This window comes from Aptenodytes forsteri, unplaced genomic scaffold (assembly GCF_000699145.1).
Source record: "Aptenodytes forsteri isolate BGI_AS27 unplaced genomic scaffold, ASM69914v1 Scaffold1, whole genome shotgun sequence".
Taxonomy (NCBI): domain Eukaryota; kingdom Metazoa; phylum Chordata; class Aves; order Sphenisciformes; family Spheniscidae; genus Aptenodytes; species Aptenodytes forsteri.
This window is the reverse complement of record NW_008795035.1, coordinates 2,861,519-2,889,479: the sequence shown is the minus strand read 5'-3', so window position 1 is coordinate 2,889,479 and position 27,961 is coordinate 2,861,519. Positions and strand designations below refer to the sequence as shown.

At 44.4% G+C, this 27,961-nt stretch overlaps 1 protein-coding gene across 1 annotated transcript in view; it reads left to right on the top strand.

Annotated features, from left to right (window-relative positions):
• SHC4 (SHC adaptor protein 4) overlaps positions 1-26,550 on the top strand; it is a 33,515-nt gene extending 6,965 nt beyond the window's left edge. Inside the window, exons 2-12 of the mRNA XM_009276495.2 lie at positions 3,458-3,528; positions 10,712-10,775; positions 11,661-11,780; positions 13,420-13,473; positions 16,548-16,599; positions 17,690-17,816; positions 19,692-19,869; positions 21,246-21,306; positions 22,692-22,871; positions 24,326-24,579; positions 25,319-26,550. Of these exons, the coding sequence (XP_009274770.1) occupies positions 3,458-3,528; positions 10,712-10,775; positions 11,661-11,780; positions 13,420-13,473; positions 16,548-16,599; positions 17,690-17,816; positions 19,692-19,869; positions 21,246-21,306; positions 22,692-22,871; positions 24,326-24,579; positions 25,319-25,474 (1,317 nt within the window). The 3' untranslated portion in view covers positions 25,475-26,550. The remainder of the gene's footprint in view (positions 1-3,457; positions 3,529-10,711; positions 10,776-11,660; positions 11,781-13,419; positions 13,474-16,547; positions 16,600-17,689; positions 17,817-19,691; positions 19,870-21,245; positions 21,307-22,691; positions 22,872-24,325; positions 24,580-25,318) is intronic.
• The last annotated feature ends 1,411 nt before the right edge of the window (positions 26,551-27,961 follow it).

The following is a 27,961-nucleotide window of genomic DNA, read 5'->3' as shown; positions in this document are numbered from 1 at the left end:
GCCATGGGGTCTGTAGGAGCTGCTCTTGGCACTACGCATGAATTAATGCCTGTTAACTAACAGGTAAAATTGCAAGGCTGCAGCTGTATTGTTTAATTAGGAGCTCCGTGCGCTGCTCCCTGTATCATTCCTGCGGGTGAATCACTGGCTGTCATTCAAACTGGAGCTGGAGCCACTAACTGCGTTATGGCAGGGAATGAAATGAGACGTGGGTCTGGATTAGAGGGTACCTGAAAAGCTTATTCAGATGGGCCCTGCCTAGTGCCTTCACATCCCCTCCCACACAGTCCCTCGTCCTGTTTGCAGTCACTCTCCATCATCTCTTGTGAAAAGATGTGTGCAGCTTCAGTAACTGGCCTTCTCTCCCCCCGACCTCCCCGCCATCCCGGTGGCGTGGGGAAACAGCAGCCAGCCCCAGATCACCCTCCGGATTCAAACACAGAGACGAAGCAGCCCCTGGTGCTGATGCTCGCCCTGCCCTTTGCAGGGAGATAGGGGCACAGTTTTGCGTACATCGCCGTTAGAGGAGCCATTCCTTTTCCAGCAGGGGTCAGTGCAGGGAGATAGGGGCACAGTTTTATCGCCATCGCCGTTAGAGGAGCCATTCCTTTTCCAGCAGGGGTCATCGAGCTCCTCTCCTCTCCTCTCCTCTCCTCTCCATCCTGCTGTCAACAGATCAGTGGGTTCAGCATCCACTTTCATTGGCGATGTCAACTCTTTAGCGCTCAGCTTGTTGGTGTTTTATTTTTCTATAGGTAGCTGAATTCTGCAGTTATATCCGTGCTTGTTGCCCGGGGCTGGTTACAGCATCCTTGTGCCTGTGTCCAGCTTCCCCTAGCAGGTCAGTGAAGCCGAGCCGTGCTCCTCTTTGGGGGGCTTTGGAAGATGAACCCCCTTCCTTGCACACCACCTTTGAACCCTCGATATCGCTATCGCCATGTTACAAAAACACCTGGCGGATAGCTTGGGCTGGGGCGAGGGCTGTGCGCGGCTGCGGCTGCCTCTCCTGGGGTCTGGGGGCGCTGCGGGAGGCCACCCGCGCCTGCTGCCCTGCCGATGCTTTAGCTTAACCCTCCCTGCAGCAGGAAAGCGGGAGCTGGCCTCAACCCTGCACCCCTGGATGAGCCCCCTAGCTTTTTGTGGGAGCTGCTGTTTGGGGTAGACAGGATGGGGAGTAGGGGCACCACCTGAACTGGAGTCCAGGCGCAGGAGAAGTCTCTGAGACAGGCGATGCTCTTGTCTCCTGCCTTCCCCTTTCTCTCCTACACCGGTCGTGCTGCTCGTTGGACTCAGCTATGGAGGGGTTAATCTTTTCCTTGTTTATTTGTTAATTATTTTTTCTTCCTTGGAGAGTGTCTTTTGTTTTCTTGAATAGGCTTCTGGTATCCCATTGTCCTTTATGTGCTCCATGGCTTCTCCCCAGCTCTGTGACCCCCAACTTCCTCTGCCCCAGCCCTGCAGCATCCCCCTGCCCAGGGCTCTGCTGTTCCCTGTACCCTCCTACTGAGATGTGAAGGTTCAGCCATTACTAACTGTGCTGGTTTAGATAACCAACGGCAGCTAAAATAAATGAGGGATGCAGTGAGGTGCCATGTTAATGCACTTCCCTACTCAGGCTTTTAAAGAAAAAAAAAAAATCTTTTGTGAATCATTGATAAGTTCAGCTTCACTCAGGGTCACTTATGCAAAAACCTAATATTGATTTTTCATCTTTGCTTAGAGTAGCTTCCCACGCATCTGTTCAGGATGCAATAGGGACTCACTTATCAGCATATGACTCACCTACTCCTCTAAATCTTTCTTTTTTCAAGGATAGAGGAGCCAACCAGCTCACAGGATGCTTGACCTTATACTGTAGGATCAGAGGTTTCCGCTGTGCTACAAGCTGAGGCTCTAGACATATTTTCTATGTTTGCTTTGTTCCCGTTAAGCAGGAATATCTTTAACAAGTAAGATATAGCTCTCAGAGTCCTTTACAAAGTCATTAAATGTTCATTAGGGAAGCATTTCTGCTAACCCTTCAGATTCTTATTGATGTCCTTCCAGGGCTCTGACCTAATTCTGGAGTTCTCCCAAGGGTTACATTGCTATCTGGAAAGAAACCAAAATAGGGATAATACAATTGTTGTGGAATCCCTGCTTGACTGCACATATACGTTCTCCTTTTAACACACGCATTCATTTCTGAAAGTCTCCAAAGCTGAATCAGATACCTAAATCCAACCCCCTCTGAATGGCCTAGCAGAAAAATCGATTCACAGGCAAAGTGAAGCAGAGGAGGTAAATACAGTACCTTTCTCTGGACAGAGAGTGCTTCCTCCGTCCATTCGGAACAAGAGGACAGGGCATGTATGTCCCTGCTGGGATTTCCAGGCTGTCTGCTCTATCCCAGAGGCTTTGCCTTTCTGCAGGAGAGGGCTGCGCAGGCAGGCTGTCGCTGCAGCCCACGGGCACTGTGCGAGCACTGCAGGATGCTCCCGAAAGCCCTTCTCCCTCCAGGAGAATTCATTGTGGAAGAGGGGATGCAAACTGAGAGACTCAGACCTATGCCAGCCTTGTGAAATGGAGATGTCAGTGTGCTTCAACAGCAGAGATGGATGTCAACAGAAATGCTGAAAGAATTAGTAAGATATGTTTTGGGAGAGGTAAACTCAATGGATAGAGTTAGCCTAGCACACTTCATTGAGATGAAAATGTGTCATAGGTTTGCACATAACATCAAAGGAGCCTATGGGCTGACAGGCCATCACATTCTTGATGCTTCCGAAAATTAGTCCTATGCAAATCCCAAATGAGTACAGAAAAAGCCTTCAGCTCTGCCCCATACAACAGAAGTGTGGGAGTCAGCCTCTAATTTAAAGCAGGTCAGTGTATGGTGCAGGCTTTTAAGAGCTGTTGCTATGAGCTGGAATTGCAACTCTACCTCCTTCATCTTCTGCAGAGATTATTTGTCATCAGATGTGCAGCAGCATGGAGCCAGTGGTTTTCCTCATGCCTAGTAATGCCTCCTGCCGCTCTGAAGGGATCAGCTCTTCTGCGTGGAGGCTCTGCGTGCATCGGTCCCATGGGGCTTCCAGAGCCCCTCTGCTCCCGGGGAGTCTCCCTCCAACGTTCACGTATTCCTCCCAGCTCAGCGCCACAGGCTAATCAGTGAGAATAAGCAGAACTGGAAAAAAGGAATGATTGGATTTTGTGTCCCCAGAGTGCTTTACCTTTTTTTGTGCTATGTTGTTGAAGCCACTGGTATCTTTATTGCTCTTCTCTACACTTTTCAGTAAAACAAGATCTGTTTAGGAAGCAGCTTTAGGATGGCTGATTTGATTTTCCATTTAGACTGTGGTTCTGCATATACTTAGTGGACTGAAATCACATTTGCTTCCTTCTGTGATCCTCCTTTTACCTGTGTGCTAGATATTAACAAAGTCCTCCTTTCCCTCTGTCTCTCTGTTTTCCCTAGTACATGGGCTGTATTGAAGTGCTGCAGTCAATGAGGTCCCTGGACTTTGGCACGCGAACGCAAGTCACCAGGTAGGCGGTATCAAACTGAAATTCAGCCCAAGAATGAAAAGCCGGAGCGCTAATTTCTGTATAAAGCCAAGGGCGCGTGCCAAGCTCTGAGACAATTTTGAATAGGAGTTTGCATGTTTTGTTTTGTTTTTCCCAAGCGATGACTTGAATTATTTGGTCATTACAATAGGCTATTTGCATTGGAAAATGAATTGTTTCAGCCACAGACCTAATTTCTCTCCCAGTTCTTGTTCTGGATGCAGAGAGCCTCCCCCTGCAGTCGCACACGGTACAGCACATCCCCAGCTAGCTGGGTACCGGCAGCAGCCAGGCCATGCACACGGGCTCAGCGCTGCCTGCACAGCTCACCCAAGACACCACGGTACAGACATCCCCAGCTAGCTGGGTACCGGCAGCAGCCAGGCCATGCACACGGGCTCAGCGCTGCCTGCACAGCTCACCCAAGACACAGGGCAAATCTGCTGGTGCTGCCGCGGCTGCGGGTGGCCGAGGTGGCGAGCCTGGATGCTCGCGGGCTTCTCTGCCACACTGCTTCACACCTGACGCAGAAAGCACCATCGGTCCCTCAATCTAGCAAGGTCATCTAATGAATTTTTATCAGGCGGGTGACATCGCTTGGCCCCATCTGCACCGAGGCCAGGCTCCGCTGGAAGCGGAGTCACAAGGAAAACATGTTGAAATACAGCCGTTTCCAACTGTACTGCAGGCCTAAGCTTCCAGGCTGCAAATCAGAAAAAGATGGATATTTCGCTCTCAGATACAACTGAATGTGGTTTAAATGTGAAATACTCTGTGGTCTTTCGAAAAGCTTGCAACTTCTGTTGCAGCTTGCTGCCCGTCGCTGGGTGTAGATTATTAACATACGCACCTGTGGGGTTGTTGAGATGTCCTGTCAGGAACAGAAAAGCCCAGTTTTATTTTTAACTTTATTTTTGTAAGTGTGTCAGTGCAGGAGTGTTTGAGTTTTCAAAATAAGCACCCTCTTTCCAGCTCAGAGCGTGCTGCTGGGATGCACTTGCGGTCCAACAGCCAGGGCTAGTGCTCTGCCGGGCAGGCCCAGCAGCCACACGGCATCCCGGCACCTCCAAAGGCTTTTTGGAGGGGTGGGTGGGTGCAGAGTATTTTGGCCCGGCCTTCGACATGTTCCTTCCTCCCCTCAGCTATTTTTCTGGCATGGTTCATGCTGAGGATGCCAGGAGTGTGGTTGAGGCTTCCAGTGCCTGCCCAACTCTTCCTTCCTGCTGATGGATGATTTATAGATGCTCTTTTGCCTCCTCAAGTGTTCGTATCAAAGAAATCCTGGAGAAAGGAAAGGAACATGAAGAGATAAGTGTTACATTTCTACCTATTGGCTCCCAGACTTATCAGCTAAAAGGAAGAAACTGGAAAAACTTGAGTCCTTAAATGCCTATATACCACACTCAAAAGCTGCCTGATTTGTTTTGAATTCAAAATCGGTGGTTGTTGACATTTACAATCAACGTAAACATGTGCTCACCCAGTTCCCCTCAGCCTAGTTGTTTACGGATCAGGAAGAGCCACGTAGTTACACTTAGCCCAAAGCAATCAGCCCGGCGCATTCAGACCAAGCCACTGTATTCTTCAACAGCCTCGGCCAAAGAGCGAGGTTATCTCCTGCTTGCAAGACACGGAGTACGTATGCTGCTACGCTTACAAAACAGAGCTTTGGATGGTTTGTCTGGAAAATAATGAATATGAATTACTGTGTGACAAGAGCTTGCCAACTTAAATTTGGCCCAAATAGTAAGGTTTTGTTAACCGGAGCTATGAGAAAACTTAACAATGGAAATATTGCCATCACCTAAAAAAAATGCCACTGCTGACCTTAATGGGCTCTTTTGTGCATGAGAAATTGAAAACTTAAACTGTTTGCAAACCAAATGCTGAAGTGCTGAGCTCATGCATGCAAACTTTCAAGTTCGATCGATTACAAGCTGACTGGAGCAAAGATAACATTGATTATTCCCCTATTGTTCTCCTGGGGGAGTAAGTTTATAGACGGCATGCACAGTGCACCAACCAAGGAGTTATTTGGAATGATCCCATTTTAATAATCTCTGTTACTTGTACTGGGGGTAAAAATATTTTTACTCCGATGGCATTTCACTAAACAAAGAGGCATCATCTGTTTTAAAGTGATGTAGAAAGGGTCTCCAGTTATGTCTGCTCCCTGCCTTGCTTTATGTGTATTTGCATTCTTAGTCTCCTGATCTCTAAAATTAAAGATATTATTTACCTACCTCATATGAATGTTGGAAAGATCAACAAACTCGTGTTTGCCAAAGTGCCGTGAGGAGTCAAAAGAGACAAGCGTGGAGGATTTTTTTTCTAGTTTCTTGCTGGACTTGCATTTTCAGTCACTTACCAGGCACAGGGTTGGGGAAGGCAGAAAGCGGCCTCTCCGGCGCTGTGAATGACCATAGTGCAGAGCTGCTGTATGGCCATCAGGCCGCATGACCGCAGCGTAGCAAGGGAAGGGCCAGGCACGGAGGTGCTCTCTACCCTCGACGGCTGTGCGGTGAGGAGGTTGGCAGAGGAGATTTCGCTGCAGCAGTTTTCCAGCTCTCTGCCGTTGCCCGCCTGTGACCCAACTCACACGCTCTTAGGACATCCCTCCCATTTTGCAGAAATTTGTGGTCCCAAAGTCCATGTAGATGGCAAGAGTAACACCAAGAAATAACAGTAAGGGTAACAGGTTCCTCTGCTTAAGAGGCTTTGTATTTTTTTGAATGGTCACCCATAAACGTGCTGTGCTTGCTGTTCTCAGTACAAGACGTGTTCGGGCTGTCGCCCTTGTGCTGTGGCAGGTCCTGCCTTTGCTGGACCCTGACATGCACTTTCCTTGTCCAGCCCTTCAGCTCTTTTCCTCTTACACGTCTCCCACTTCTGTTAAATCAAGCTTATGATTAGTCATTATATTTGGGCATTTATGGGAAAAAGGATTCTGTATCTCAGATCGGGGCATTGACTTGCAAACTTGAAAATGGTCAGGCAGCGAAGGGCGAAGGGCGTCTGAAACGTGCTGCTGGGGAGGGCTGGTGGAAGAAGGCTGACTTTGTTTGGAAGATTAATTTCAACTTTGTTGAGACGCACAATCCCTTTCTGTTAGATAGTGTAGGCAGAGCCCTGGATGCTTAAAAGCAAATCTTCAACAGCATGCTTCCTCGCTTACATCAGCCCATCTCTCATCTTTTACTCTCATTTGGGGGAACAATAAACAAAGCAGCTCACTGTTACTGCCAGCCTGGTGCTCTCCCGCACACTCTGGGAGGAGTCGGGAGGAGTGTCTGCTGCAGGTTTCACTCCAGAGGTGCAGACCTAGAGAAAACCTGTAGACTGTACAGCTGAGCTGATCTAAAGGCATATGGATGCCAAAAACGGGGCTGTCCTTGTCACTCCCTCTTGGCCCAGAGCTTGCCGAGCCCTCGCCAAGTGGCCGCAGCCCGGCCGGGTGGCTGGCTGCTAACCCAGCGGGCAGAGGGAGCAGTGCCCTGTGGGGCTGGGGGACTGCACCAGGCTTTTGGTGGAGCAACCAAAAATTCCCTGTGCCCGCCAGCTCCCGCAGCACTCAGCCACGTAGGGGTTGTGCCACTGTCCCAGTTCAGTGCGTCCCAGCCCAGAAAGTGGGGAGCTGCCTACGGCAGTGTGCTCAGGAGCCTCGGTGTCCCAGTTGAAGAGGAATGGTCCTGCTTCCCCATCCCCATCCCGCCTTCCGACCCCACAGAGGTGCTCCCAGGGAACTGTGCCAGCCTTGATCCTCGCCGAGCTGGTACCCAGCAGAATAACCCCTGGGAAACTCCCCCTGCAATGGATGGGCATCTGCTGGGGCCAGGAGCGGGACCTCTGCCTCTGCGGTAGGTCTGCTGCTGGAGACAGCCCAGGGGACCAAAGTGCTTCAGAGTAATATTTTTCAGGATGGCGAAAAGAGCTGACCCAAATCTCTTCCATTCACTACGGAAAGTGAAAACTGTGTCAATGAAACAATGACCAGTTTCTGTAATCGTGTGGGCACTGCAGGACCGACAGACAGTGATTCCACTTCAAATAGCAGAAGATGCCTGAGGAGTCGAGGAGCAAGGTTTTCTTTGCCTTAAACTACAAGAACAATTTAAATTCTTCACAGCACTCCCGATTTCATTCTGTGGCTCCCAGGGTCGAGAAGAGCTGCTGCAGAGTACGCAAGTGGATTTCTCTCATTCATTCAGGGTGATTTAAAAGAAAACCAAAAAAAACCCCAAAGTACTTTGCTTTGGGATGAATGACAAGGACCAAAGAAAGAAAAAGCAGCAACATGACTGGAATAACAAGGCCACATTTTCTGCTACTGCCTCAGATTTGGAAGATATCAAATGGACAAGCAAATGCCAGAACCTATAAGGTTGCACATTCATCCAGGAACAAGCCGATGAACTGCGCGACCTATGCACAGGTATATGCCATCTGGCAGATCTAAAAGCAGAGACCTGCCCGAGCAAGTGGTTGAAAGTGAATGGCTGTAAGAATGAATTAAGAGCAGATTTCCAGGAAGAAAACACAGAGACGGTAAATCCTATTTCAGGTTATTGTGGACGTATCCAGAGTTTCTTTTCTTCCTAGTGTACAGTGTGGTTTCTAGTTCAGGTCCCCCTGCCCCGTGGAAATGACCGAAGGTTAGAAGTGTTACCAAACTGCTGCTTTTCCCATCTTTGAAATAATATTGGGGAAGGTTCGTTAGATCATCTGGAAAACCACCCAGAGATACGCAGCAAGAAATGTTTGTGAGAAGATGATTTCCCCTACCAAAGAGAGGTTATAGAAACTATTAAGTAGAAATGATTTGCCTACTTTTTGGTTCTCGTTTGCTGGACAAGTGCTTCAGAGCGTGGTGAAGTGGGCAGTGACCACACTGGCTTGTACAAGAACGAGGTCCGTTGCTGGCAGCATTGCCTACGACTCCTTATTCCACATGGGCTGCCTGAAGTGTGCGAGAACTCATTTGTCACCAAAATAGACGACTTCCCTGTTTTTCCAATTTGTTCCGTATCTGGTTTTCTTTCTAGGTAGAGCTAGACTTGAAGGCTCCAGGTAGCCTTAATGTCTTGGCTCTGATTTTAATTTCCTTTAATATTGAATGAGAAGATGAGCTCTCATTTTCCAAGCTGGTTATTGGAATCTGCAAGATCATCCTGCAGGATGCCTTTCCCATTTATTTTTTTTAGTTTTGGCCTTTCTACTGGTAACACCTAAATAAAACAGGAGCCAAACAAGAAGGATATCAGGAATTCGCTTCAAAAGTGTATTTTCAGCTGTGCAGGGGAAAGTGCTCTGCATTAAAAGGCTAAAAAAAGGCAGTGTTTAAAAGGCTGTGTTTCTGACCCATCTTGTGTAGCCCACGATGAGGCTCCTCTGCTTCCCTGCTGTTTTCACTCAGAACAAATTAATTACATTTTTATGATTTTGCCATGGGTGAGGTCTCCGCTCATTTGGCAGTCTCCAGGTTGAATTTCTCAGGATGTTCTCTGACAGGAATACTCGATGTGGCATCACTGATCTTCAGTGCTTTAAGCACGTAGCCCATCAGCGTAGCAATGTCCGTGGGGCACTGAGCAGGAGGCAGCAGCGATGCTGTGGTTCACCGGCACTGTGCTGGCTTTACTTGCAGTCTGATCTGCTCCCCGGGCACGACGCAGGGTCCTGGGGGGACCACGCTCCTCACCAGGGCTCCTCTGCTTCGTGGGACATATCTGGCTGGAGCCTCTCGCTGTTGTGTGGTCCCCTGATATTTTTTAGCCTTTCTGAACTAAAACTTTCTCAAAAAACGAAGTCCAGTGGCGTGTTCCTCCCACGCACGCGCCAGGATCTGAAAACAGACAAACTTTCCTAACTAGCTCATTTCCTAATTAGCTCTTTGGATAATAATCCAGTAACATAAACAAGTAATTAAACAAACTAATTCCCTTCCCCTTAAGAACAAAACAGAATTCCAACCCTTGAAAGCCCAAGTCTGAATTCAGCTGTGAGAGAAAGGCTGAGGCTACAGCCTCAAAATAAGATCACCCAATATGGGAACCGAAGCTTGAGAGAGTGACCAGGGGACGGCGGCGCAGCTCGCCCCGGCAGCCCCGCGGCAGAGGGCCAGGGCAGCTGGAGAGGTCGGGGGCTGCGGGTCAGACCGGGATGTCCAGGCAAGGTTAAGGAAACTTGCTAAGCACATCCCAGCCCAGTTAGTCACCATTTTTCCGTTGACTTCAAAACAGTAAGTATCAGTCAGGGGAAAGCCGGCGACTGCCAGCAAGAGGGTTTTTTCCAGCTGCTGTGCTAACCTCGATCAGGGCAGTCGAGTGCTCTGCCGTATGTCCAAACCAGTCACCTGCCCGAGCATATATCAGAATTTTCTTTCTTCAAGTGTGGAAAATAGGCGCAGTGCGCCACTTTGTCATATTAAATGTGTAATTTAGCTGTCTTTGGTAGAGACCAATAAACACTGTGAGTGCTTTATGCCTTACCCTTCTGCTCCCCTGACTGAGAGGCGCCTGTAGAGAATAGTGGGTGGCTGGGAAAGGATGTCTAGTCTGGGGCATACCTGCCAGAGATGGAAAGATACGGACTGAGGCCACAGATTTGAAAAAGAACTGGAGAAGCTGATTACTCCTCCTTTTTTTTCCCCCACTTTTTTTTTTTTTTTTAAAAAAAAAAAGAGAAACCCCAAACAGCAGAAGGGCAATCGGGGCACCCAGCTGGGCTCACTCAGCATGCCCCTGCTGCTCTAAATAAGAAGGATTAAGGCAAGGAGGAGATCCTCCCTGCCAAGCAAGAGACCCATCAACCGTGCTGAGAAAAAGGATTTGAAGGCATTAGGTTGTTTGAGTTTCTTGTTTGTGTTTAGTTGATGTTTGTTTTTTTTCTAAAAAACCCCAAATTTTCATTAGGTGAAACTGATGTGTTTTATGAAGAAAAAGAAGCAACCCAAACCAGGCTGCTGAATCATTGTCTTTTATTAAACACTTGTGTTTTTTTTAACAGTAGGAGGAAAGAAGAAAGAAAAACAACTGTGAAAGACCTTCCAGAAGATTTAAGTGTTTATAAGTGGGACGATAACAACAAATGGCAGGGTTGCTGGCTCTGTTACAGATGATGCATGTGAAATGATCCAACAGTTTGTACTGTATTTTTCTATTTGCAGGGAAGCAATAAGCCGACTGTGCGAAGCTGTATCAGGTACAAATGGAGCTATAAAAAAGCGGAAGGTAAATACTGTTTTAGCTGAACGATTTATTTTCTATATCTGCTTTCGATAAGCTGGATACGTGATTCCCTGACAGGCTTCAGTCCATGCTGGAGTTGGTGCATGTTAATCTAGCTGAACTCGGTATAACATGACAGAGCGCTTGTAGCAGGGTGTTTAGCCTGCTTGGTTTGGGGCCGAGGCCATGCCCTACCTTATTTTCTTCAGGATTAATGCTTTGTCCAGATTTCCTGCTCCTACCAGCCTTTGCGGTGCTCAGTGCTTTACAAGTTTTAGGTTCTGGCTGGTAAAATGTAGGAGGTCTTTTTGATAGTAAAAGGGAGCTCATTCACTGGAGGATTACCTGATTCTCATTTATATATAAAAAATTAAACATGACTAAAATGGCAGTGTTTAATGGGCCGACCATTTATTTAATAACGGGGATACAGTGAGGGGCACTGTCAGTGGCTGCTGTTGGGTCGTTCCTGGTGGAAGTTACTGATTCCCTTCTGTAACTGTGGGGCTTGGGAGGAATGAACGTGCTCCTGAAAAATGAATACATGAGAGAACCTCCTGATTTACTCAGAAACGCTTCATCCCTAGGAAACAAAGCAGAGTTCAGCAGGAAGATCACACGTTCTGAATTACTGAGTCAGCTATAACATTTAGCTCATTGGGATTTTGCTTTAAAACTTTTTTCCCATTATTGACATAAAAAACATGCCTGCAAGTATGGTATTCAAAGCTGATGTTTGTTAGAAGATCTATTTGCATTTGGTCAAGCCATTTTCCTTGCTCCATTGAAATTCTCAATAAGATATTGTAAAATCTACTGGACTTTGATATGTTTCTGCCCCTGACAGACTCAGCTGACAGCCTCTTTCTTTTATTTCTTTGTTCAAAGCCTCCAGTGAAGTTTCTGTCTTCTGTACTTGGCAAAAGTAACCTTCAGTTTTCTGGCGTGAATATAAAACTGACCATTTCAACAAGCAGTCTCACTTTGATTAATGTTGACACGCAGCAGGTAGGATACGTATAAATCAGTGTCCTTTTCTTCATGCTACTGTATTCTCCTTTCGCGGCTTCTGAAAGAAAGGCTGGGTGCTTCGAAGGGAAAGCAGCAGCCTTTAGTCTTCTTGTGCATGCCTGGTAAAGCTGAATTACGAGAGCGCTTTGGAGGAATTAGACATGCAGCGCATGCTCTTCTTGTTTATGATGGTGTCTCCCATGGGGAGGGATCTTTAAGCACGCGGCAAACTGTTTCTCTGTGTGTGTCTCTGCCTGTACAGTGCCTAATAAACAAGGCACTAGTCCTGACTGGAGTTTCTGACAAGTCCTAGGGAAAAAAAAAAATTTGATATAAATAATGAGTCAGAGCTTGGCTTTGGTGGTGTTCAAAGCTATTTTACAGCTGGGAAATATATGCGCATAATCAGTTATACTATGCAAAGTCTCTGGGCTCCATCGAGACGTCTTCCCGTGAGCCTGGATCTGCCCTGGAACTGGGGTGTGCTCCCTTCCTGGCAGATGTGATAAGGAGCTTTGTGCTGCCCACCTAATTCCTCCATCAGCTCTTGGCTTCAGTTCCCAGCACGATCTCGCCCGGGGCCAGCAGCGGGTTTTGCTCCAAGCTGGAGAAGGGGAACATCAGGGATGTAGTTTTGGCTCACTGGCTCTGAGGAATCACGGCACTGAGCTGATGCCGTGCTGAGTGTCAGGCAGCTCTTGGGGTTTCACCAGAGCACAGAGGTCTCCTGTCCCTTGGACCCCTGTGCTCGGAAGGGTCTATGGCACCAGGTTCCCTTCCTTTCAGGCACAGCGGCAAAGGGCTTCCCTGCACAGGGTGAAACTCTGGGGGTTGGCAGCTAAAGTACCTTTTAAGTACCTTTTTAAAGGCCCTTTTAACCTGTTCCTGTTTGTAACAGGACTAAAAGCCAGCCGGACAGATCTGCTTCCAAAAGCACTGATGTGCCCTGTTACTGCACACACGGGCGTGCAGGGCGCTGGCTTGGAATTCTTTCTAGGTCTTTCATTACTAGACCTTTGCAAATGGAAAATCCTATTTACTCTATTCTTGCGCCGCCACCAGGTTTCATTGTGTTCCCACCTGCATAATCTATTGCACTTGATTATTACAATAAAGAACAGTTTGTCTCCAGAGATGAGGTAGCGTTTGAAACCATGAAATGTTGATGCTTGATTTGGCTAGTGAAATCTCTACCAGGTAACAGTTTGGTGCTAGTGGTGAGAGAGAGTATTGGTGGGGCCTGTTCATAAAACTGCTACCTTTGTATACACCATGCATTTAAATAAATTAAAATGAATTAATTTCTCAAGACTTTGTAAATGCATCCAGTGTCTCCAGTTAATCCCCTGTCAAAGTTTCATTTAGCTTCATACTGACCAGGTTAGAAGTTGGTGGTTGAATTCATTCTGAAAACCCTTTAAGGAAGATTAATTGGGGATCTAGACATTACTAAACACGAATGGGTAGCGTCAAAAATACTCCTATTGTTAGCTCCTTCCTTCACAAATGATATGTGTATGTATTAATGGGTTGGGTTGTCATGAACTTAATTGCTTGCTCTATGAAGATATATGCTCTGCTGTTTTCTAAATGTGTGGCACATGAGCACGTTTAACCAGTTTGTCATGCTTTTCAGATTATTGCCAACCATCACATGCAGTCCATCTCATTTGCTTCTGGAGGCGACCCAGTAAGTATTGATTTATAAGATATACTTCCGCAGGTATAATGAAATTATTATGAGAATAAAAGTACCTGCAAACACTTTGCTTCATCCCTTCCTATCCACAAGCACTAACAGAGTACACCGCAATTCTGGATCATGTAATACAAGAAAACTGAGGGACTGAGACTGGAAAGGAGACTTGGAATAGAGACTCAGTGGATCTTTGATAGATCTATATAGTTACCTCTCCCATTCTCCATCAGTGAGCCTCAGTTCACTCAAAAGCCCCCAGACTTGGGGACCTAAAAATAAGAACACAGGAATTGCATCGGTTCTGTGGTCCCAATACCTGTCACAAAAGCAGTCAGCATCAGCGCCACTAAATTTTAGATGAATTTTGAGTCAAGCAAAGCTCCGATAAGACAGACATGGCATAACCTTCTTTTTCCTGCAGATATGGGTTTTTCTTCTAGTATCATAGTCATGAACTCACTGATGTTGTCATGCAAGAAGTTTTCTATCCTCTTCCAAACTCTTTATTGCAATGATTGTCAGCAGGGAATTTGTCATCCATAAACATGCCCTATTCCCTCTTCGAATCTAAGCAAGCCCAGCCCTGCCAGCATTATGAATTTCACACGCTATGTGTTATGAAAACAGTATTATTTTTTTAATCAGTTTTGAATTTTCTGCCCTTCAATTTTGTTAAATGTCTTCCTGTTCTTGTGTTATGAAACAGGGAAAACGGAAGGCTCTGGGTCATATTCTTGATTACAGTGGGGCAGAAGCCAGATCCAGCTTTGACTGGAAAATGACAGATCTGCCTCTTTGGATTTAGGAGCAGGCAAGGGGAAATAGCTGGGAACCGTCCCTGTGTGGCTGACGGATCTTCTCTGGAGGGCCGTGTGGGTGATGTAAGGAGCCCAGCTGCTCTGCTCTGCTCTGCTCTGCTCGGGGAGATGCTGCCCAAGCTGCCTGAGAACAGGAGATTTCTGGAGCTGGGCTGGGAAGTGGGGAGGGAGCACGCGTGCAGGCTCTGCGCTGTTGGTCCTGCACGGGCCTGGCGCCTAGGTACTACATCCTTAAAGATCCCATTTAATGATTAAGGCATTTTGAGAGTCTAAGAAGTCCAAACTTCACCTTTAGGTGCCTGTGCTATCCTAATACACCACACCGTACCATACAATCCCTTCCTGATGTGGATTTCCGAGCAGCTCCAAGAGCTGATGTGCTGTTGTGCTGAGCATCACAAAGCTTCGTTTCCAAATTCCAGTTTTCTTGACAGTTAAATGATTTAAATACGTCCTTAAGCTGACTTGTTTTTGAAGTATGCACCATGTGCTAGATGCTGCTGTCTAGCTTGTCTTTATGTAACATTTCCAGTTCTGAAAATTCAGGGATGTATTTTCAGATCTCTGCTCAGCGGGTTGGATGGGTAATTCTCCAGGGCTTGTTTAGCTTTTTTAGTTGTTTCTTTTTTTTATATATATATATATTATTATACTGCATTGGTCTTGTACAGTGATCCCATCAGATCTCACAGGCTACACAGGGCTGGATTTGGTCAGTGCTTAATGTCAGGACCACCAAGAGATGTGCTTGCACACAGACGTGCTGCAGAAAATGGGCTTGGTGGTGCAGCTGGTGACACTTTTCTTACTGGGAGAATATGTAAAATGGAGATCTTGCACAGCGGTGGTAACTATAAATCTAGTGGCACTTCACATAAGGGGCAATTTTGGTGGCTTGTTCAGGTAATTCTTCCAAAATTCCCTTTACATTTAAAATGGGAGATAGTTTCCACAGGACGTGTCTCTCCACCTGCCCCCATATTCAGTCTAAACACAGTTCAGTGTTGCTCTGCACTGTTACGGAGTAGCAATATTCTGCCTGAGAATAAAGCCTATTCTGGCTTTATTTTAAAGCAAAGTCATCCATGCATGTATTTAAACATTACAAAGATATAAAAATAGCAGGTACTGCTCCAGTTACTTTAGTTTCTAGTTGCTCTCTAGATGTAATTTATTTTAAAAGTGTATACTAAAATATTTATGAACTTTAAGAAAAACCTGAAAGGAAAAGGAAGGAAATTGAGTTCACTAAATGCATAAGAAATATTTAGCTTGCTTTGTTTTAATGATAATAACTTTGGAGATTTAAAAAAAAATTATCTAGGACAAGTTCTGCTGGCCCGAAGACCTGCCTCTCGTGTCATTCATTGTGAATTATTAAATGATTGTTCTTGTGCATATTGCAAATGGGGGCCTTGTTTCCTGCCAGCTGATTGCATCTTCCCTCAAGAGAGCCATGCCTTTAAGCGTCGAATTGCATTTTCCCCATCCCGCCTTAAAGATCCAAAATAACAAAATGCATCTTTAATAATTAAAAGAATGTTATTCATTACCTCACCATTTCTACTATAACACTGAATTATCAAGCGACTCTTTGCTTTTGCAGTATGACTAGAAATGTAAATTTTTCTATTCCAGTTCGCTTTTCCGTTTCACTAGAAAAAGTGAGGATTATTTCAATGTTGGCTGGAAAAAGAATCTGAAACAGACAACTGATTATACTGAGGCTGTCTGATCTCAGCAGCAGCCTTGAGGTCCAGAGTAATTTAACCCGATCGTAGCCGGACTACAATCAGGCAGCCAGCAATTGAGATCAGATACCTATTGTATTCTGTGATATTTTAAAGATCAACTTTTCTCTAAGATGCCTTCAAAACTCAGTCTTCATGCTACAAATTGGGAATATTCTAATTTGTCCTTTGCAGTACATTAGCACTATTTTATCTTCCACTGACATTGATAAGGACTGTCCCAGCTAAAAGCCGTGACTGGCACTCACGCAGCTCTAATGCGTTACGCAGGGGAGGCTTCGAGCTCCGTGGGAGCAGCGGAAGAGAGCAGCATTGCCTGCTGATGAGGCACCAGTTGTGTTTCTACTCCTGTTGCATAGTTTGGAATTGAAAACGCAGTTTATTGAAGACTCAAAGAATGCCAAATGGTCTCTCTCTGTACTCAGCTGCTTTGTTATGGCGGTAGGGTTGTTCACAATGATAACTTTAAAGACCTTTGTCGTCTTCTTTCCTATAGGATACAACAGACTATGTTGCATATGTAGCAAAAGATCCTGTTAATCAGAGAGGTATGGAAACAATTTTCAGATTGTTATACGTGTTTATATGATTGCTTTATCTGTACCAAGGAATTGTTTGAGTTTTAAAATATGAAAGCTACTGAACAGCTCAATATTCAGTACAATTTCTGACTTCCCTGTATGGATGTGGGTGATGGCATGCAGGCTGTGGCTTTAAATGTCATATTCTTTGTGCAACGAAGTGAGAATCTGCAGGTCAGACTAAAGCTGTACTAGCTGCTGGCTCCATGCAGGGGTAGGAGCCTTTCCAAGCCAGCCTTGCCTGGGGAGGAAGGGCAGAGCCTGGAAAGGTGAGTGGCTGCCCTGCTCTGGGACAACTTCCAGATGAGGGGGAAGGTAGTGAATGAGCCTCCTCATCTAACCCAGACTCCTGGGTATGTTGCTAGAAGGCAGAGTGGGGTATATACTCAGGTGTAGGAGACCTTCTTCCCTCTGGAGGCTGACCCAGGGGTTAAAATCCCTTTTGCATCGCTCTCATTATTTGCCTGCAATAGAAGAAAGACTGGCCTTTGGCTGCTTCTTTCATGCTAGACGGTTCTCAGAGCAACACTGCCAATGGCTGTAAAGTTGGTAGAGTGGCAGCTCACAGGAGAGCTCACTCTAAGGTGCCGTGGATGGCTCAGAAAATCTGGAGAAGCTGGGCTGCAGCCTTAACAGTCTGGCCTGCCGCCTCTCTGTAGCTCCATCGCCTGCATATCACCTGCATTGCTGTTTTGACTCACTTAGGGCACCCTGCAGATTCAACAGTAAGTCCCAGTATTGATGCTGGGATGTGCAGAACTCCTGTACCCTGGCAGCCTGCAGGCAGGGCTGGCGGCTGGCCCGGCACCATCCCTGAGTGCTGTCTCACGGTGGCTCTGCAGAGGGGAGAGCTGGGCCTGGGCACACAGCACCGGCTGCTGGAGTGAGTTTCCTGAGGTCGTGCACGAGAGCAAGGACTGGTGGCTGTATAATGTCCTAAAGCTATCTAGATGCATAATTTCATGCCTAGCTTTTCTGCTGTAAGCAATATAGCTTGTGTCTCTATTTTCTAGTATAAAGTGTGTTTTCTTAATTAAAATAAGGTGTCTCTTTGCAGCATGCCACATACTGGAATGCCCCAATGGGATGGCACAGGAGGTGATAAACACCATAGGGCAGGCTTTTGAGCTCCGGTTCAAACAGTACCTGAAGAACCCATCCAGCCTGGTTACGTCTAATGAAAGGTCAGCACGTTCTCAGTCACTTAACTGGCAGTTTTCTTCTCTTTAGTACTTTTCAGGAAAACAATATACTCCAAAGAGTGATCCATAAATAAGATGCTTTGGATATGCTTTCTGGACATAGGCTAATTGTAGTATATGCTGTACGTACAGAGTATAATAGACTAAAATTAGCTTATTCCAGTAAACTCCATTGATTTCAGTGACATTTGTACAGGTGCATAACAGCATAGAATTCAGCCTTATTGCTCCTTAACTAAAACAGCCTTACCTTAAATGATGCAAGTAAGTTGAACAAATGTTCAAATTACTCCGCCTAGTAAGTTCCGCTCTATAAATGCGGCGCGCGCGCGCATACACACACACTGAGCTCAGCCCTGACCCATGCCAAGTTTAAGCTCGCTGCAGTTGTGCGAAGTGTGTGGTGGGGAAACAAGCAATTGTAATTCACATTTCTGCTGTTCTGCTCACATCCTGCATATTCCTCAAAATACAGGGCCTAGATTAATTTTTGGACCACAGCTCTTCATTTCAACGACCTTTTTTCCAGTGCACTGGGGACGCAATCCTTTGAGCAAGGATTAGCTGTGCCTATTTTTCTCAGTCTTTTCTTTACCATAACACCAAATGAGCCTCTGTGCAGGCGGTGTCACCGGTACAGGGCCTGACGCAGTGCAGCAGAACTGCTTTTACTACGTAACAGCAGCCCCAGCCCCAGTTTATATTTATTTCATCGTGTTTAGCAGTTCTTGCCATTCCACTGCTTATACTGGTCTGTTTTCCCTGGGGACAATAACCAGAGGAAGAGCCTTTCCTATGAAATTCTGCTAGGTTATGCCACAAGTAAATCAGAGCAAGGAGAGATGGAAGAGGCTAATTAGATTCCCTCCTTGAGCCTAAGCCACAGCCAGCCTCAGAGAACGGTCCTTGGGCAGAGAAGTCGGATATTGCTGTGTGAATGAGTCACCCGCTTCCAAACTACTATGAATCACATAATCAAATACTTGCACTGCATATCACATAATCAACTACTTGAACTTTATCTCTTTCCTGCTCGAGGCCTTTTATCCAATTATATTCTTGTTAAACAGAGAAGTAAGATTTGAGATGAGCTTTTTATTTTGGGACCGGAGACAGTACAGGAAGCACCTAGTTGTTTGCAGTGTATCAGCTGTACATTTAAACTATCATCATTCTGGTTTAGCTCAAGAAAAACGTTGGGCGCTCTCCTTCATGTCATTCAGTGTTTTCTTCAAGCTGAAACAGAACAGTTATGTTGATTATGGTTATTAAAATCAGGGTACATTCCACTCAGGAAAACTACTTTTTTTTTTTTTGTAGCACTATTTTTTTTCTAAAACAGTTGCAGGCTTGTCGAACTAAATGCCATGAGGTTTTAATTGCAATCCCTATTTTTATACAGTTGAGACAAGAAGCCAGAGGAATTAGTTTTATGGTCTACATTTTGGACACCAATGAACGATTCCCTAGATTTATACAGTTGAGACAAGAAGCCAGAGGAATTAGTTTTATGGTCTACATTTTGGACACCTTAATGAACGATGCATTGGCACTCTTCTCTTAAAAGTTTCAGTAGGTGGCTCTTATATTTTCAAGGCAAAGAAAAGGGATCTGGGCTGCCCGGTGCTAAGAAAATGACTGTACCTCCCTGCACCCCAAACTGTGATGACTCCATTTTTAATTCAGGAAGAAGTAACTGGAAAAATAAACAGCTCTGAAAGTTCGGGCCCAAAGCCCTTTACAGCCTCCATATGGCTAATCTGTGTATTGTGCGATGCGCAAACACTGGGGACGTTTGCCTACACTAGAAAGCAGTTGATTACATCAGTCGCTTCCCCCCCCCCCATATTTTTTCAGCGAGGCAGCAAATGCTAATGGATCAGCTGGGAATTCACAGGAGAGGGAGGATCATGAATATTACAACGAAATTCCAGGGAAAGAGCCTCCCACCGGTGGAGTGTTAGACATGCGAATGAAAGTGCAAACAGACCAAAGGGCTAACTGTCTTATACAGTGCAAAAAGCAGTATTGCTTGGTAAGTACATCATCTTCTGGGATAACTATTTGCTGCCTATCGTGGGAATGAATAATAAAGTGTTACTGTGATGTAAAGCATGGCATTAACATCAGAACCAGGTCCTGATCATCCTGGGAAAGGGTTTTTTAGGCTAGATTTAATGATGCTTAGTACATAATTGAATCCCAAAGCACTTTCTGAATATTAACTGGTTTGTCCTTAGAGTACTTTTAGGAGACCAAGTAATATTCCCTTGTTCACTCGTTAGCTGTGAGAAGAAAATAGATACAGATTTAAATGGCTTGTCTGAGAGAACATCTGCAAAATCCAGGACCTCCTGGCTCCTGATTCTGTCATCTGATAAATATTTCATCCTGTCCATTATGCCTTACAACCTATACATACAACAATAACTGATTGCAATGTATATACAACATTAATTACCCTTGGAGTGTTTCTCTGTTAAATCAGCCACAGCAGCAAAAGATGCATGTATCTGTGGCTCTTGTCTGGGATAGTGGGGAATAAAACCCAATCAGTCCAGGAGTAAAACCAGCCGAGTTCAGACTGGCTGCAGAGACTTCAAAGCCTGCTGTGCGAGTTCTTGGAAACACCGGCATTTCCCCACTCGGGGAAGCAGGCACCACCGCTTTGCTCAGAGGGAGCGCACTCAGACGTGCCCGCTGGAATCCAGTTGGTGCTGTCTAAAAAGTTGCTGCTCCCAAGTGGTGTTTGTGCCTGGTGGCAGCTGCTCCCAGGTTCCTGTGTGTTCCTGGGCTACTGCTCCATCCGTTTTTCGCTTTGTTAACCTCAGCCATGCTCCGCATCTCGGCTGTGGGCCTGGTGGTCTCCGCCTCCCCAACAGTTCTCTAAAAAGGTGTTTGACTATATCCTGAGTTTGCATTCGAAGCTGGCCAGAGTTGTTGCAAGGAGTTACCCTGCAGCATGTAAATGCAGATGCCTTTTTTTCCATGGGGTGTTACTTTTTTGTTTTTCCTTTCAGTTCTGATGACCTTCTAGTGCTGCTCAGACAACTTGGTGACCATTTCACTTTCAAACCGTGATGTCTGTAGTTATTTCTCCTTGTTTTTATTGCAAGGAACATTTATAAGAAAATCTGAACTTTATTACCTACAGTTATACTGTGTATAGTAAACCTTAGATACATAACTGGGCAGTTAACAGTCTCTGTGAGGTTGGAGTATGTCCAGACATGATGCCCTGTAGAAAGAAGAGTATCAGCATGAAATATTATTTGAGGAGATAGGAATTTTTTGGTGAAGAAGATACATTTAGTTACCTGTATCCCAATTAACTGGTGCATGGATGTTTTAAAGTTACCCGAGGTTTCTAAGGGACTGCTTCACGTGGCTGTTTTTACCATTTTTCTACAGACAGGCAGCCCGACATTCATCAATATATATGAAAATTGCCCAGAAGAAAACAAAACTGTGGGTATGTACTCTGTTTTCCTTCTCATGCATACGCACAATTAACCAAAGCAGACTGCCTGGAAGAGCTGCCCCTTGGCTTTCGATACAATGCTGAAAAGTGTTCTACTTAGTGGGTCATTTCTAGTTCCCTAGATGAAGGGCAGACAAAAAAGCCTTACAGCTTTTCTAAAGGCCACTAATCTATCTTCATGTCTGCTGGCAGACTTACTCGCTTTACTTGTCATGATACTGTACAGTAGCTCTTTGTTGTTTTATTCTCTTTCATACTCTTTGTTGTTTTATTTCCTTTCATACCCTTTGAAAAAGGAAGAAACTTCGTTGCATATCAGTCTCTGAAAATACCCCTTCCCCCTACAAATGCTCGATGAGACCCAAACTATCAGCATTGGGCGGTTGTTCCAACGGAGCCTGTGCCCTTGGCTCCAGCATCACTGGCTTCTCAGTGTGACTGTGTCCTTCCCCTGCCTTGGGCGGCTTTGTGCCCGAGATCAATTTGCCTTTAGCAAAACCTGCTCTCTGGGACCCCAGGAGATCACCAGCCTCCATCCGTTCCTGGACTTCCCTCGCCGCAGCTGATGCCCTGAGCACGTTTCCTCAACTCATCTCTTCCACCACACAATGAGGTTCTTTTTGAATTCCCACCTGCACCGCTCTAAAGCGATCCGTTACACTGTCTGCAGGGGATAGTTCACTTTCTTGTGTTATTTCTGATTTAAGGAAAGGAGAATCAAATGGTTTCTACAAAGAGAGGGTGAACAAATAAAAGAATGAATGAATAGATCTATGAATAAAACATTTGCTAAAGAGCAAAAATATGTGTGCTATTTGGCTAGCTGAAGTGCTATTATTTTCATACCCTGCAGGGGATATTCTGTTAGCCTGTTCCTAGGCTTGGATCCTAACTTGACAGATGTGGCTTTGGCTCTCCAGGCAGAGCCACAAAGCGCCAACCTCCTCCATCTTCCCTGCTCCACCAGAATAGCAAGAGAGAATTGTTCAGCTTCCCACAAGCTTTTTTTGTGGTGCAGAGGGGAAGGAAAGGGTTTTGCAACAAACTATGTATATGGCTTGTGTCTCTGTAGAGTCATATGTATTACTTTCTTTTCAATTAGCGGGGGGTTTACTGCTGACATTGATTGAAGCAGAACTGAACCAGTGCAGAACATTTTTGAAAACTTCATTCTAACTCATTTTGGATAGCGTACCTTCTGCCTTCTAGCCGTAAGGAAAAATGAGTTCATCTGCCAATTTTTCTTTTCCTTCTGAATGACTTTAGTGGGATATATAAGAACAACAATGTTCCTATTTCAGCTTTTACAGTTATTTTAACTTGAGTCTAAAAAAAAAAAAAGGAGGAAATCTGTGCATGCTATATACTAATTGCAGGTAACTGTGGTGAAAGATCACAGAAGACAAAAAAAGAGGCAACATTATTGAAGCCTGCCTACAAAACAGATCTTTTTGATGATCCGTGTTACATCAACACACAGACCCTGCAGTCCGCAGTCTGTACAGCCCGCGGTACAGCAACAACACAGATCCATGGGAGCCCACTGCGTCAGGCCAGTAGGTTCCCATCGCAATACCGTATCCTTCTAAGCTTTGAAAAGAGGGGGTCTTGTCATCGGTGTGCATGGAGAAGGATTTTGGTTTCCCCATAAGAAACATAGAAAAGACGGGGGGGAGAAATCCTTCCTGGTTGTTTTTTTTGCTTGGTAAATTCAAGACAAAGGGGATTAAAGAGTAAAAGTAGTGATGGTAAGCAAGCGGAGTAACCTTTCGTCTTCTGTAGTTGATTGATGACAATAAATAGTGTTCCACAGGTGGTAATAAGCAAGTCTTTAAGATGATATGAAAGCTTGGGACTGCACCATACCTCTCCTGTATGCTCAAGATCTTAACCGCTCTAAGGTGGAAGTGGCCTCAGATGCTTTTGCTTCACAGGTAGTAGCATGCAAGGTCACAGTGGGATCGTTATGACCATCTTTTCTCAATTCTTGCCTAAGTGACCATTGAATCTCATCCCATAATTTCTAAATCAAACTGTTTGATCAGTAGTATCTATTAAATATATGTCAAATTAAGTCTTGATTTACAGACTCAAAGTGGTGGATATCCACTAAATGACTATACAGTTGCTACTGATTGTCCTCATTATTGAAAATATTTACTAGCTTTGCCTTTTGTGGTTTCCCACTGAGTGTTTTTTCTGTCAGAGTTGGCCCCACACAAGAAAGTGGGCAAAGGACTGGACAGAACTACAGCGAAGGAAATCTGTGACCATTGAGACATTTCCAACCCGGGGCTGTATTATGCTCTGAAAGGAACTGGCTATCTCCTGAGGGAGCCATAGGTTGCACAATTCCATTGAAGAAGTGGTATCCTCTTATTTTCCTTAGAAAAATCCTGCCTGTGAATCATTTGCAGTCTGACTGGCTATATCCCAAACCACCCGGTTTTGTTAGTACATTCAGTAATTGTTCGTTTTTTCACTGCAAATGCATCATGCTGTAATCCTTCCCTTCTGGCTACGTTGGCCATGTTGTCTTACATTCCTGCACATAGCTGGAGTCGCTCAACGTGACTCTCCCAATGATCCGTGACAATCTCTTCAGAGCTTGTTAAGGAAGAAGGAAAAACTAGATCATAAAAGTGGCTAAAAACCAACAAAAATCTTGTTTTTACAGGGAAGATTTGACTTTTTAATACAACCAAAGAAATACAAACCCAAAACAGTATAGCATCAGAAAAATTCCTGTTTCCAATCCCTGTTGCCTAGCGACCCAAGGCTTCCCCATCTAAGGTATGGGAGGAGATGGTGTGATAATTTTACCTAAGGCACTGGAGGGTTGTGAGCATTCATGTGTGCATATTATTACAGCCTGTAAGGTTGGTTTGATCACAGCTTCAAGACTGAACCATTTGAATTTTTTAAAAGCTATAAAAAATATTGTCTCGCATCCTTTTAGGATGAAGTTCTAGGTGAAGTGTCCAATACATTCCTTTTCATTTAATTTTAGAGTTACCGGAAGCTGTTCAGCAGAGTGCCACAAGCAACACAGCTGGTCTCTGTGTTCTGCCACAAATAAAGCAACAGCTAAAGAATGAAGATTGTTACCATGGCAAATTAAACAGGAAAGCAGCAGAGAGCCTCTTGGTCAACGATGGAGATTTTCTGGTGCGAGAGAGCACTACGTCACCTGGTCAGTATGTCCTCAGTGGACTTCAGGGAGGGCAAGCAAAGCATCTGCTCTTGGTGGATCCTGAGGGCAAGGTATGAGCTTTTCATATACTGAAATTTCGGGGCTGCTCAGATATTTCAGTCAACATGCATGGGTGCCTTCCAGGAAGTGGAACTGATCTGATTCCATCCAGGTTAATTTAAGTTTAGTCAGTGACTTCAGTAGGTTTGAAAGTTCAATTCAAGAACTTATAAGCACCGAAGTACCATGGAAATAGGTACTTAAATATTGTCGTTAGTCCAGGTGCTGATAATTAGCGTATACACTTAACACATCCTTTAAGTCATTATTATATTGCTAGAAAAATAGCCCTAACATTAAATAATGAATTTGATTAGTAACGCACTTCTGGATACAGCAAAGGTAGAGCTGGTTTGTTGTCAGTTCAATTCTACTTGCTTCTGCTCAGGGCTAGAAGAGCACTCTTGAGTGACATCTCTCAGAGGAGGGAGTAAATCAGAAAAGTAATCCTCAGTGGGATTTAGGGGAAAACATCTCTCTTCTGTGGAGGGGGGGGGGGAAAGGTTATTTCATTCCCCTTAGCAGAATCAGCTCAGTTCTACATACAGTCTCTTTAACTCGGTCCTCTGCTCTTCATGTCAGCTAACGGTAGGTCAAAGGATAGGTCCGAATTGCTGCCTACAGCCTAATGATCCTGCTCCGGGGAGTTCAGTGGCTTAAATGCCTTTTGACTTTAATGCGCTAGGCTCATGTCCAACCAGTTACAAGCACAATCTGACCATAAATATATGCTTTTGCTTCTTTCATTAGGTGAGAACCAAAGACCATATATTTGATAGTGTGGGTCATCTTATTCAGTATCACATGGAAAATAATTTGCCAATCATCTCTTCTGGAAGCGAAGTGAGCTTGAAGCAGCCTGTAAGGAAAGAGAGTAATGTGGGACACATGCAGTATCACAAATAATCCCCTGGATCTCACAAATCCCAAGACAATTCATATCTGAAAACTGTACCGAGAACTTTCTATTATGAAGACAATTCAAAAAAGTATAGACTGCACTTTCTGCTGCTGTTCCAGAAGATACCCTTTTGTGTGTGTATGTATGAATATATGTATATGTGTATATCTATGTAGATCTATAGAGATCAACAAGCATAGTTATATAGATATATATAATCTTAGTCTTAACGAAATAACGCCTTCAGAGTGAGAGACTCATTTGTGGGAAGGTATTTTAGACATGCACAAATGTCACTTTCAAGGTCATACTGAATCAGTAACTATTTAAAAGCACAATTAAACCTCTACATGCAAAAGCTCACTTGAACGAACTGCTGGAACATTAGTATGTGCCTTTTAGCATAGAATTATTGGAAACCAATATTATTTATGCCGAGTTAGTTTTGGGTGGTTAAACAAACATGTCTAAGCTTTTAACTATTTGCCAAAACAAATACAATTTGAATATTACTAAAATGTCATCTGCTTTCGATAGACACTAACAATTTCATTTTGCTTGTAACAGCACTTTACTAGCAAGTAACGTTTGAAATGAATAGTATTCACAATACAGAAAGGTTGCCCGGTTTCTTAATCATTTTTTATCACTGTCTGACTACTCAAAGATTTGAGATTATGCAACATTTACAAAGTTGAAATTAATATATGTAATATAATTTTGGAATAGAACTTGTTAAAGGACAGGCATGCTAGATCCTAATATTTTTGTCTTGCATATGATTTTACTATTATTACCAATTAATACTGGAGACATCTCTTTTTAAAGGTAGGCTAAATATATTTTCATTGATTACATAGTTGTTTACAAACTAGAGAAGCTGAACAAAACTAATGATACATTTTGAGAGAAAACTATTTAAAAGACTCTTTGAACTTTGCATGTGCCCTTATTCAGTGTTCTTTCCAAAACAAGAGACGGTTTTCCCTTTCTTCACATAGGGTCCATTTGTTCCTAAACATGGAAAAAAGTCTTTTAAAGGAAACCTATGAATTGTTTTGCCGCAATAAATACTCCAAATACGAACAATCCTATCTTCGGAGTGAACAGTGATTTCTTGGGCTTCCTGTTGAAGAAACGGCGATTTAATAAGTAACTGAAGAAAGGCAGGGGGGATTTGGGGAATGAACTGGTAGTCCGGGTGACGGCCCGAGAAAGTTGTCCCTTTAAGATAAGCAGTGTCTTCTGGCACGAGCAGGGACCTTCCCTCTGTCTCCCAGGCCACCAGCTCGGTTCCATAAGGCAGACAATTGTTGTGGAGTTCAGCAATTGCTGGAAGACTTGACTATAAAAAAATACATTCTGTTCTTTTCCCTGTGTTCATGTTAAATGGGACACTATAGTAAGAGCTCTTTTCTCTAGAAAACAAGAGGGGTCATATACACATAAAATTATTGAAGACATAAGCTTTCTTGGAGGGGAAAATATGATGTGAAGAGCCACGCTTAGAGCTGACTGAAAAACATCTTTATTCTTGTCCTCAGCCACTAGGCATAAAATGTATTTCATTCCTTGTTAATAACATGATTAAAATACTCAATTACATATATGGAAGCAGAGAGAAGCTCGAAAACATTAGTTGATTTCCTTGCTGATAGTCTGGCATTATTGATACCTCAAGCCTTTGGACTAGAAGCTCAAGCTTATGCCTGTTCTGTCCTGTGCAAGGTTTTCCACCTGTGAAGAAGGCCCCCAGCAAGAGTTCACGCTCAAGCTTTGTGCCACTGCAAGGATAGTTGGCAAGAAACTGTAACTGGAATACTAAATCCCTGCACAGTATGCTTTCTATTCTGACGTCTTACCAAACTTCATAATGTGCTTGACATGACCTTATTGAGCAAACAATGAAACAAAAATAGCTACTTCTGTGGCACGTCGAGGGTAGAGAAAGACCTGCATAGGGCGGTTTTGATTTTTGCATCAAACCTGAGTTTTATGACAGGTCATAGAAGGCAAATGTGCAGAACTCCGTCTCTATTTTTAGTACAAATCAAAGTTACTCGGGACTAGAATAATAGCGTTTGGAGTTGTGATTGTATGAGATCAAAGTTGTATGACTTTGCCAGTCAAGACACTGAGTTGGGGACTTTTTTCACTTCACCAAATTTCACTTTACCAATGCATAAAAACATCCAGAGTCAGTGTGTGATGTTTGGATCGCAGAATGACACAGTCTAGGTCTCCCTCTTTGAATATCACTAACTTAAATAGCAGTAAGACCACAATATTTGTTTGGTTGCTCCTGCATCTTTTGTATGTGTCTGAAGCAAAACTGTGAAGGAAAAAGTGAAGAAAAGGGAGATAATTGGGTGCTAGTGTATCTCAAAATCTCTTGATGTGAGAGAAAGCAAAGAATCCAACTAATTACAGATACGATTCAGACGCAACGCATCCATGCGTTACAGACAACGCACATTTTCCTAGAATAAATT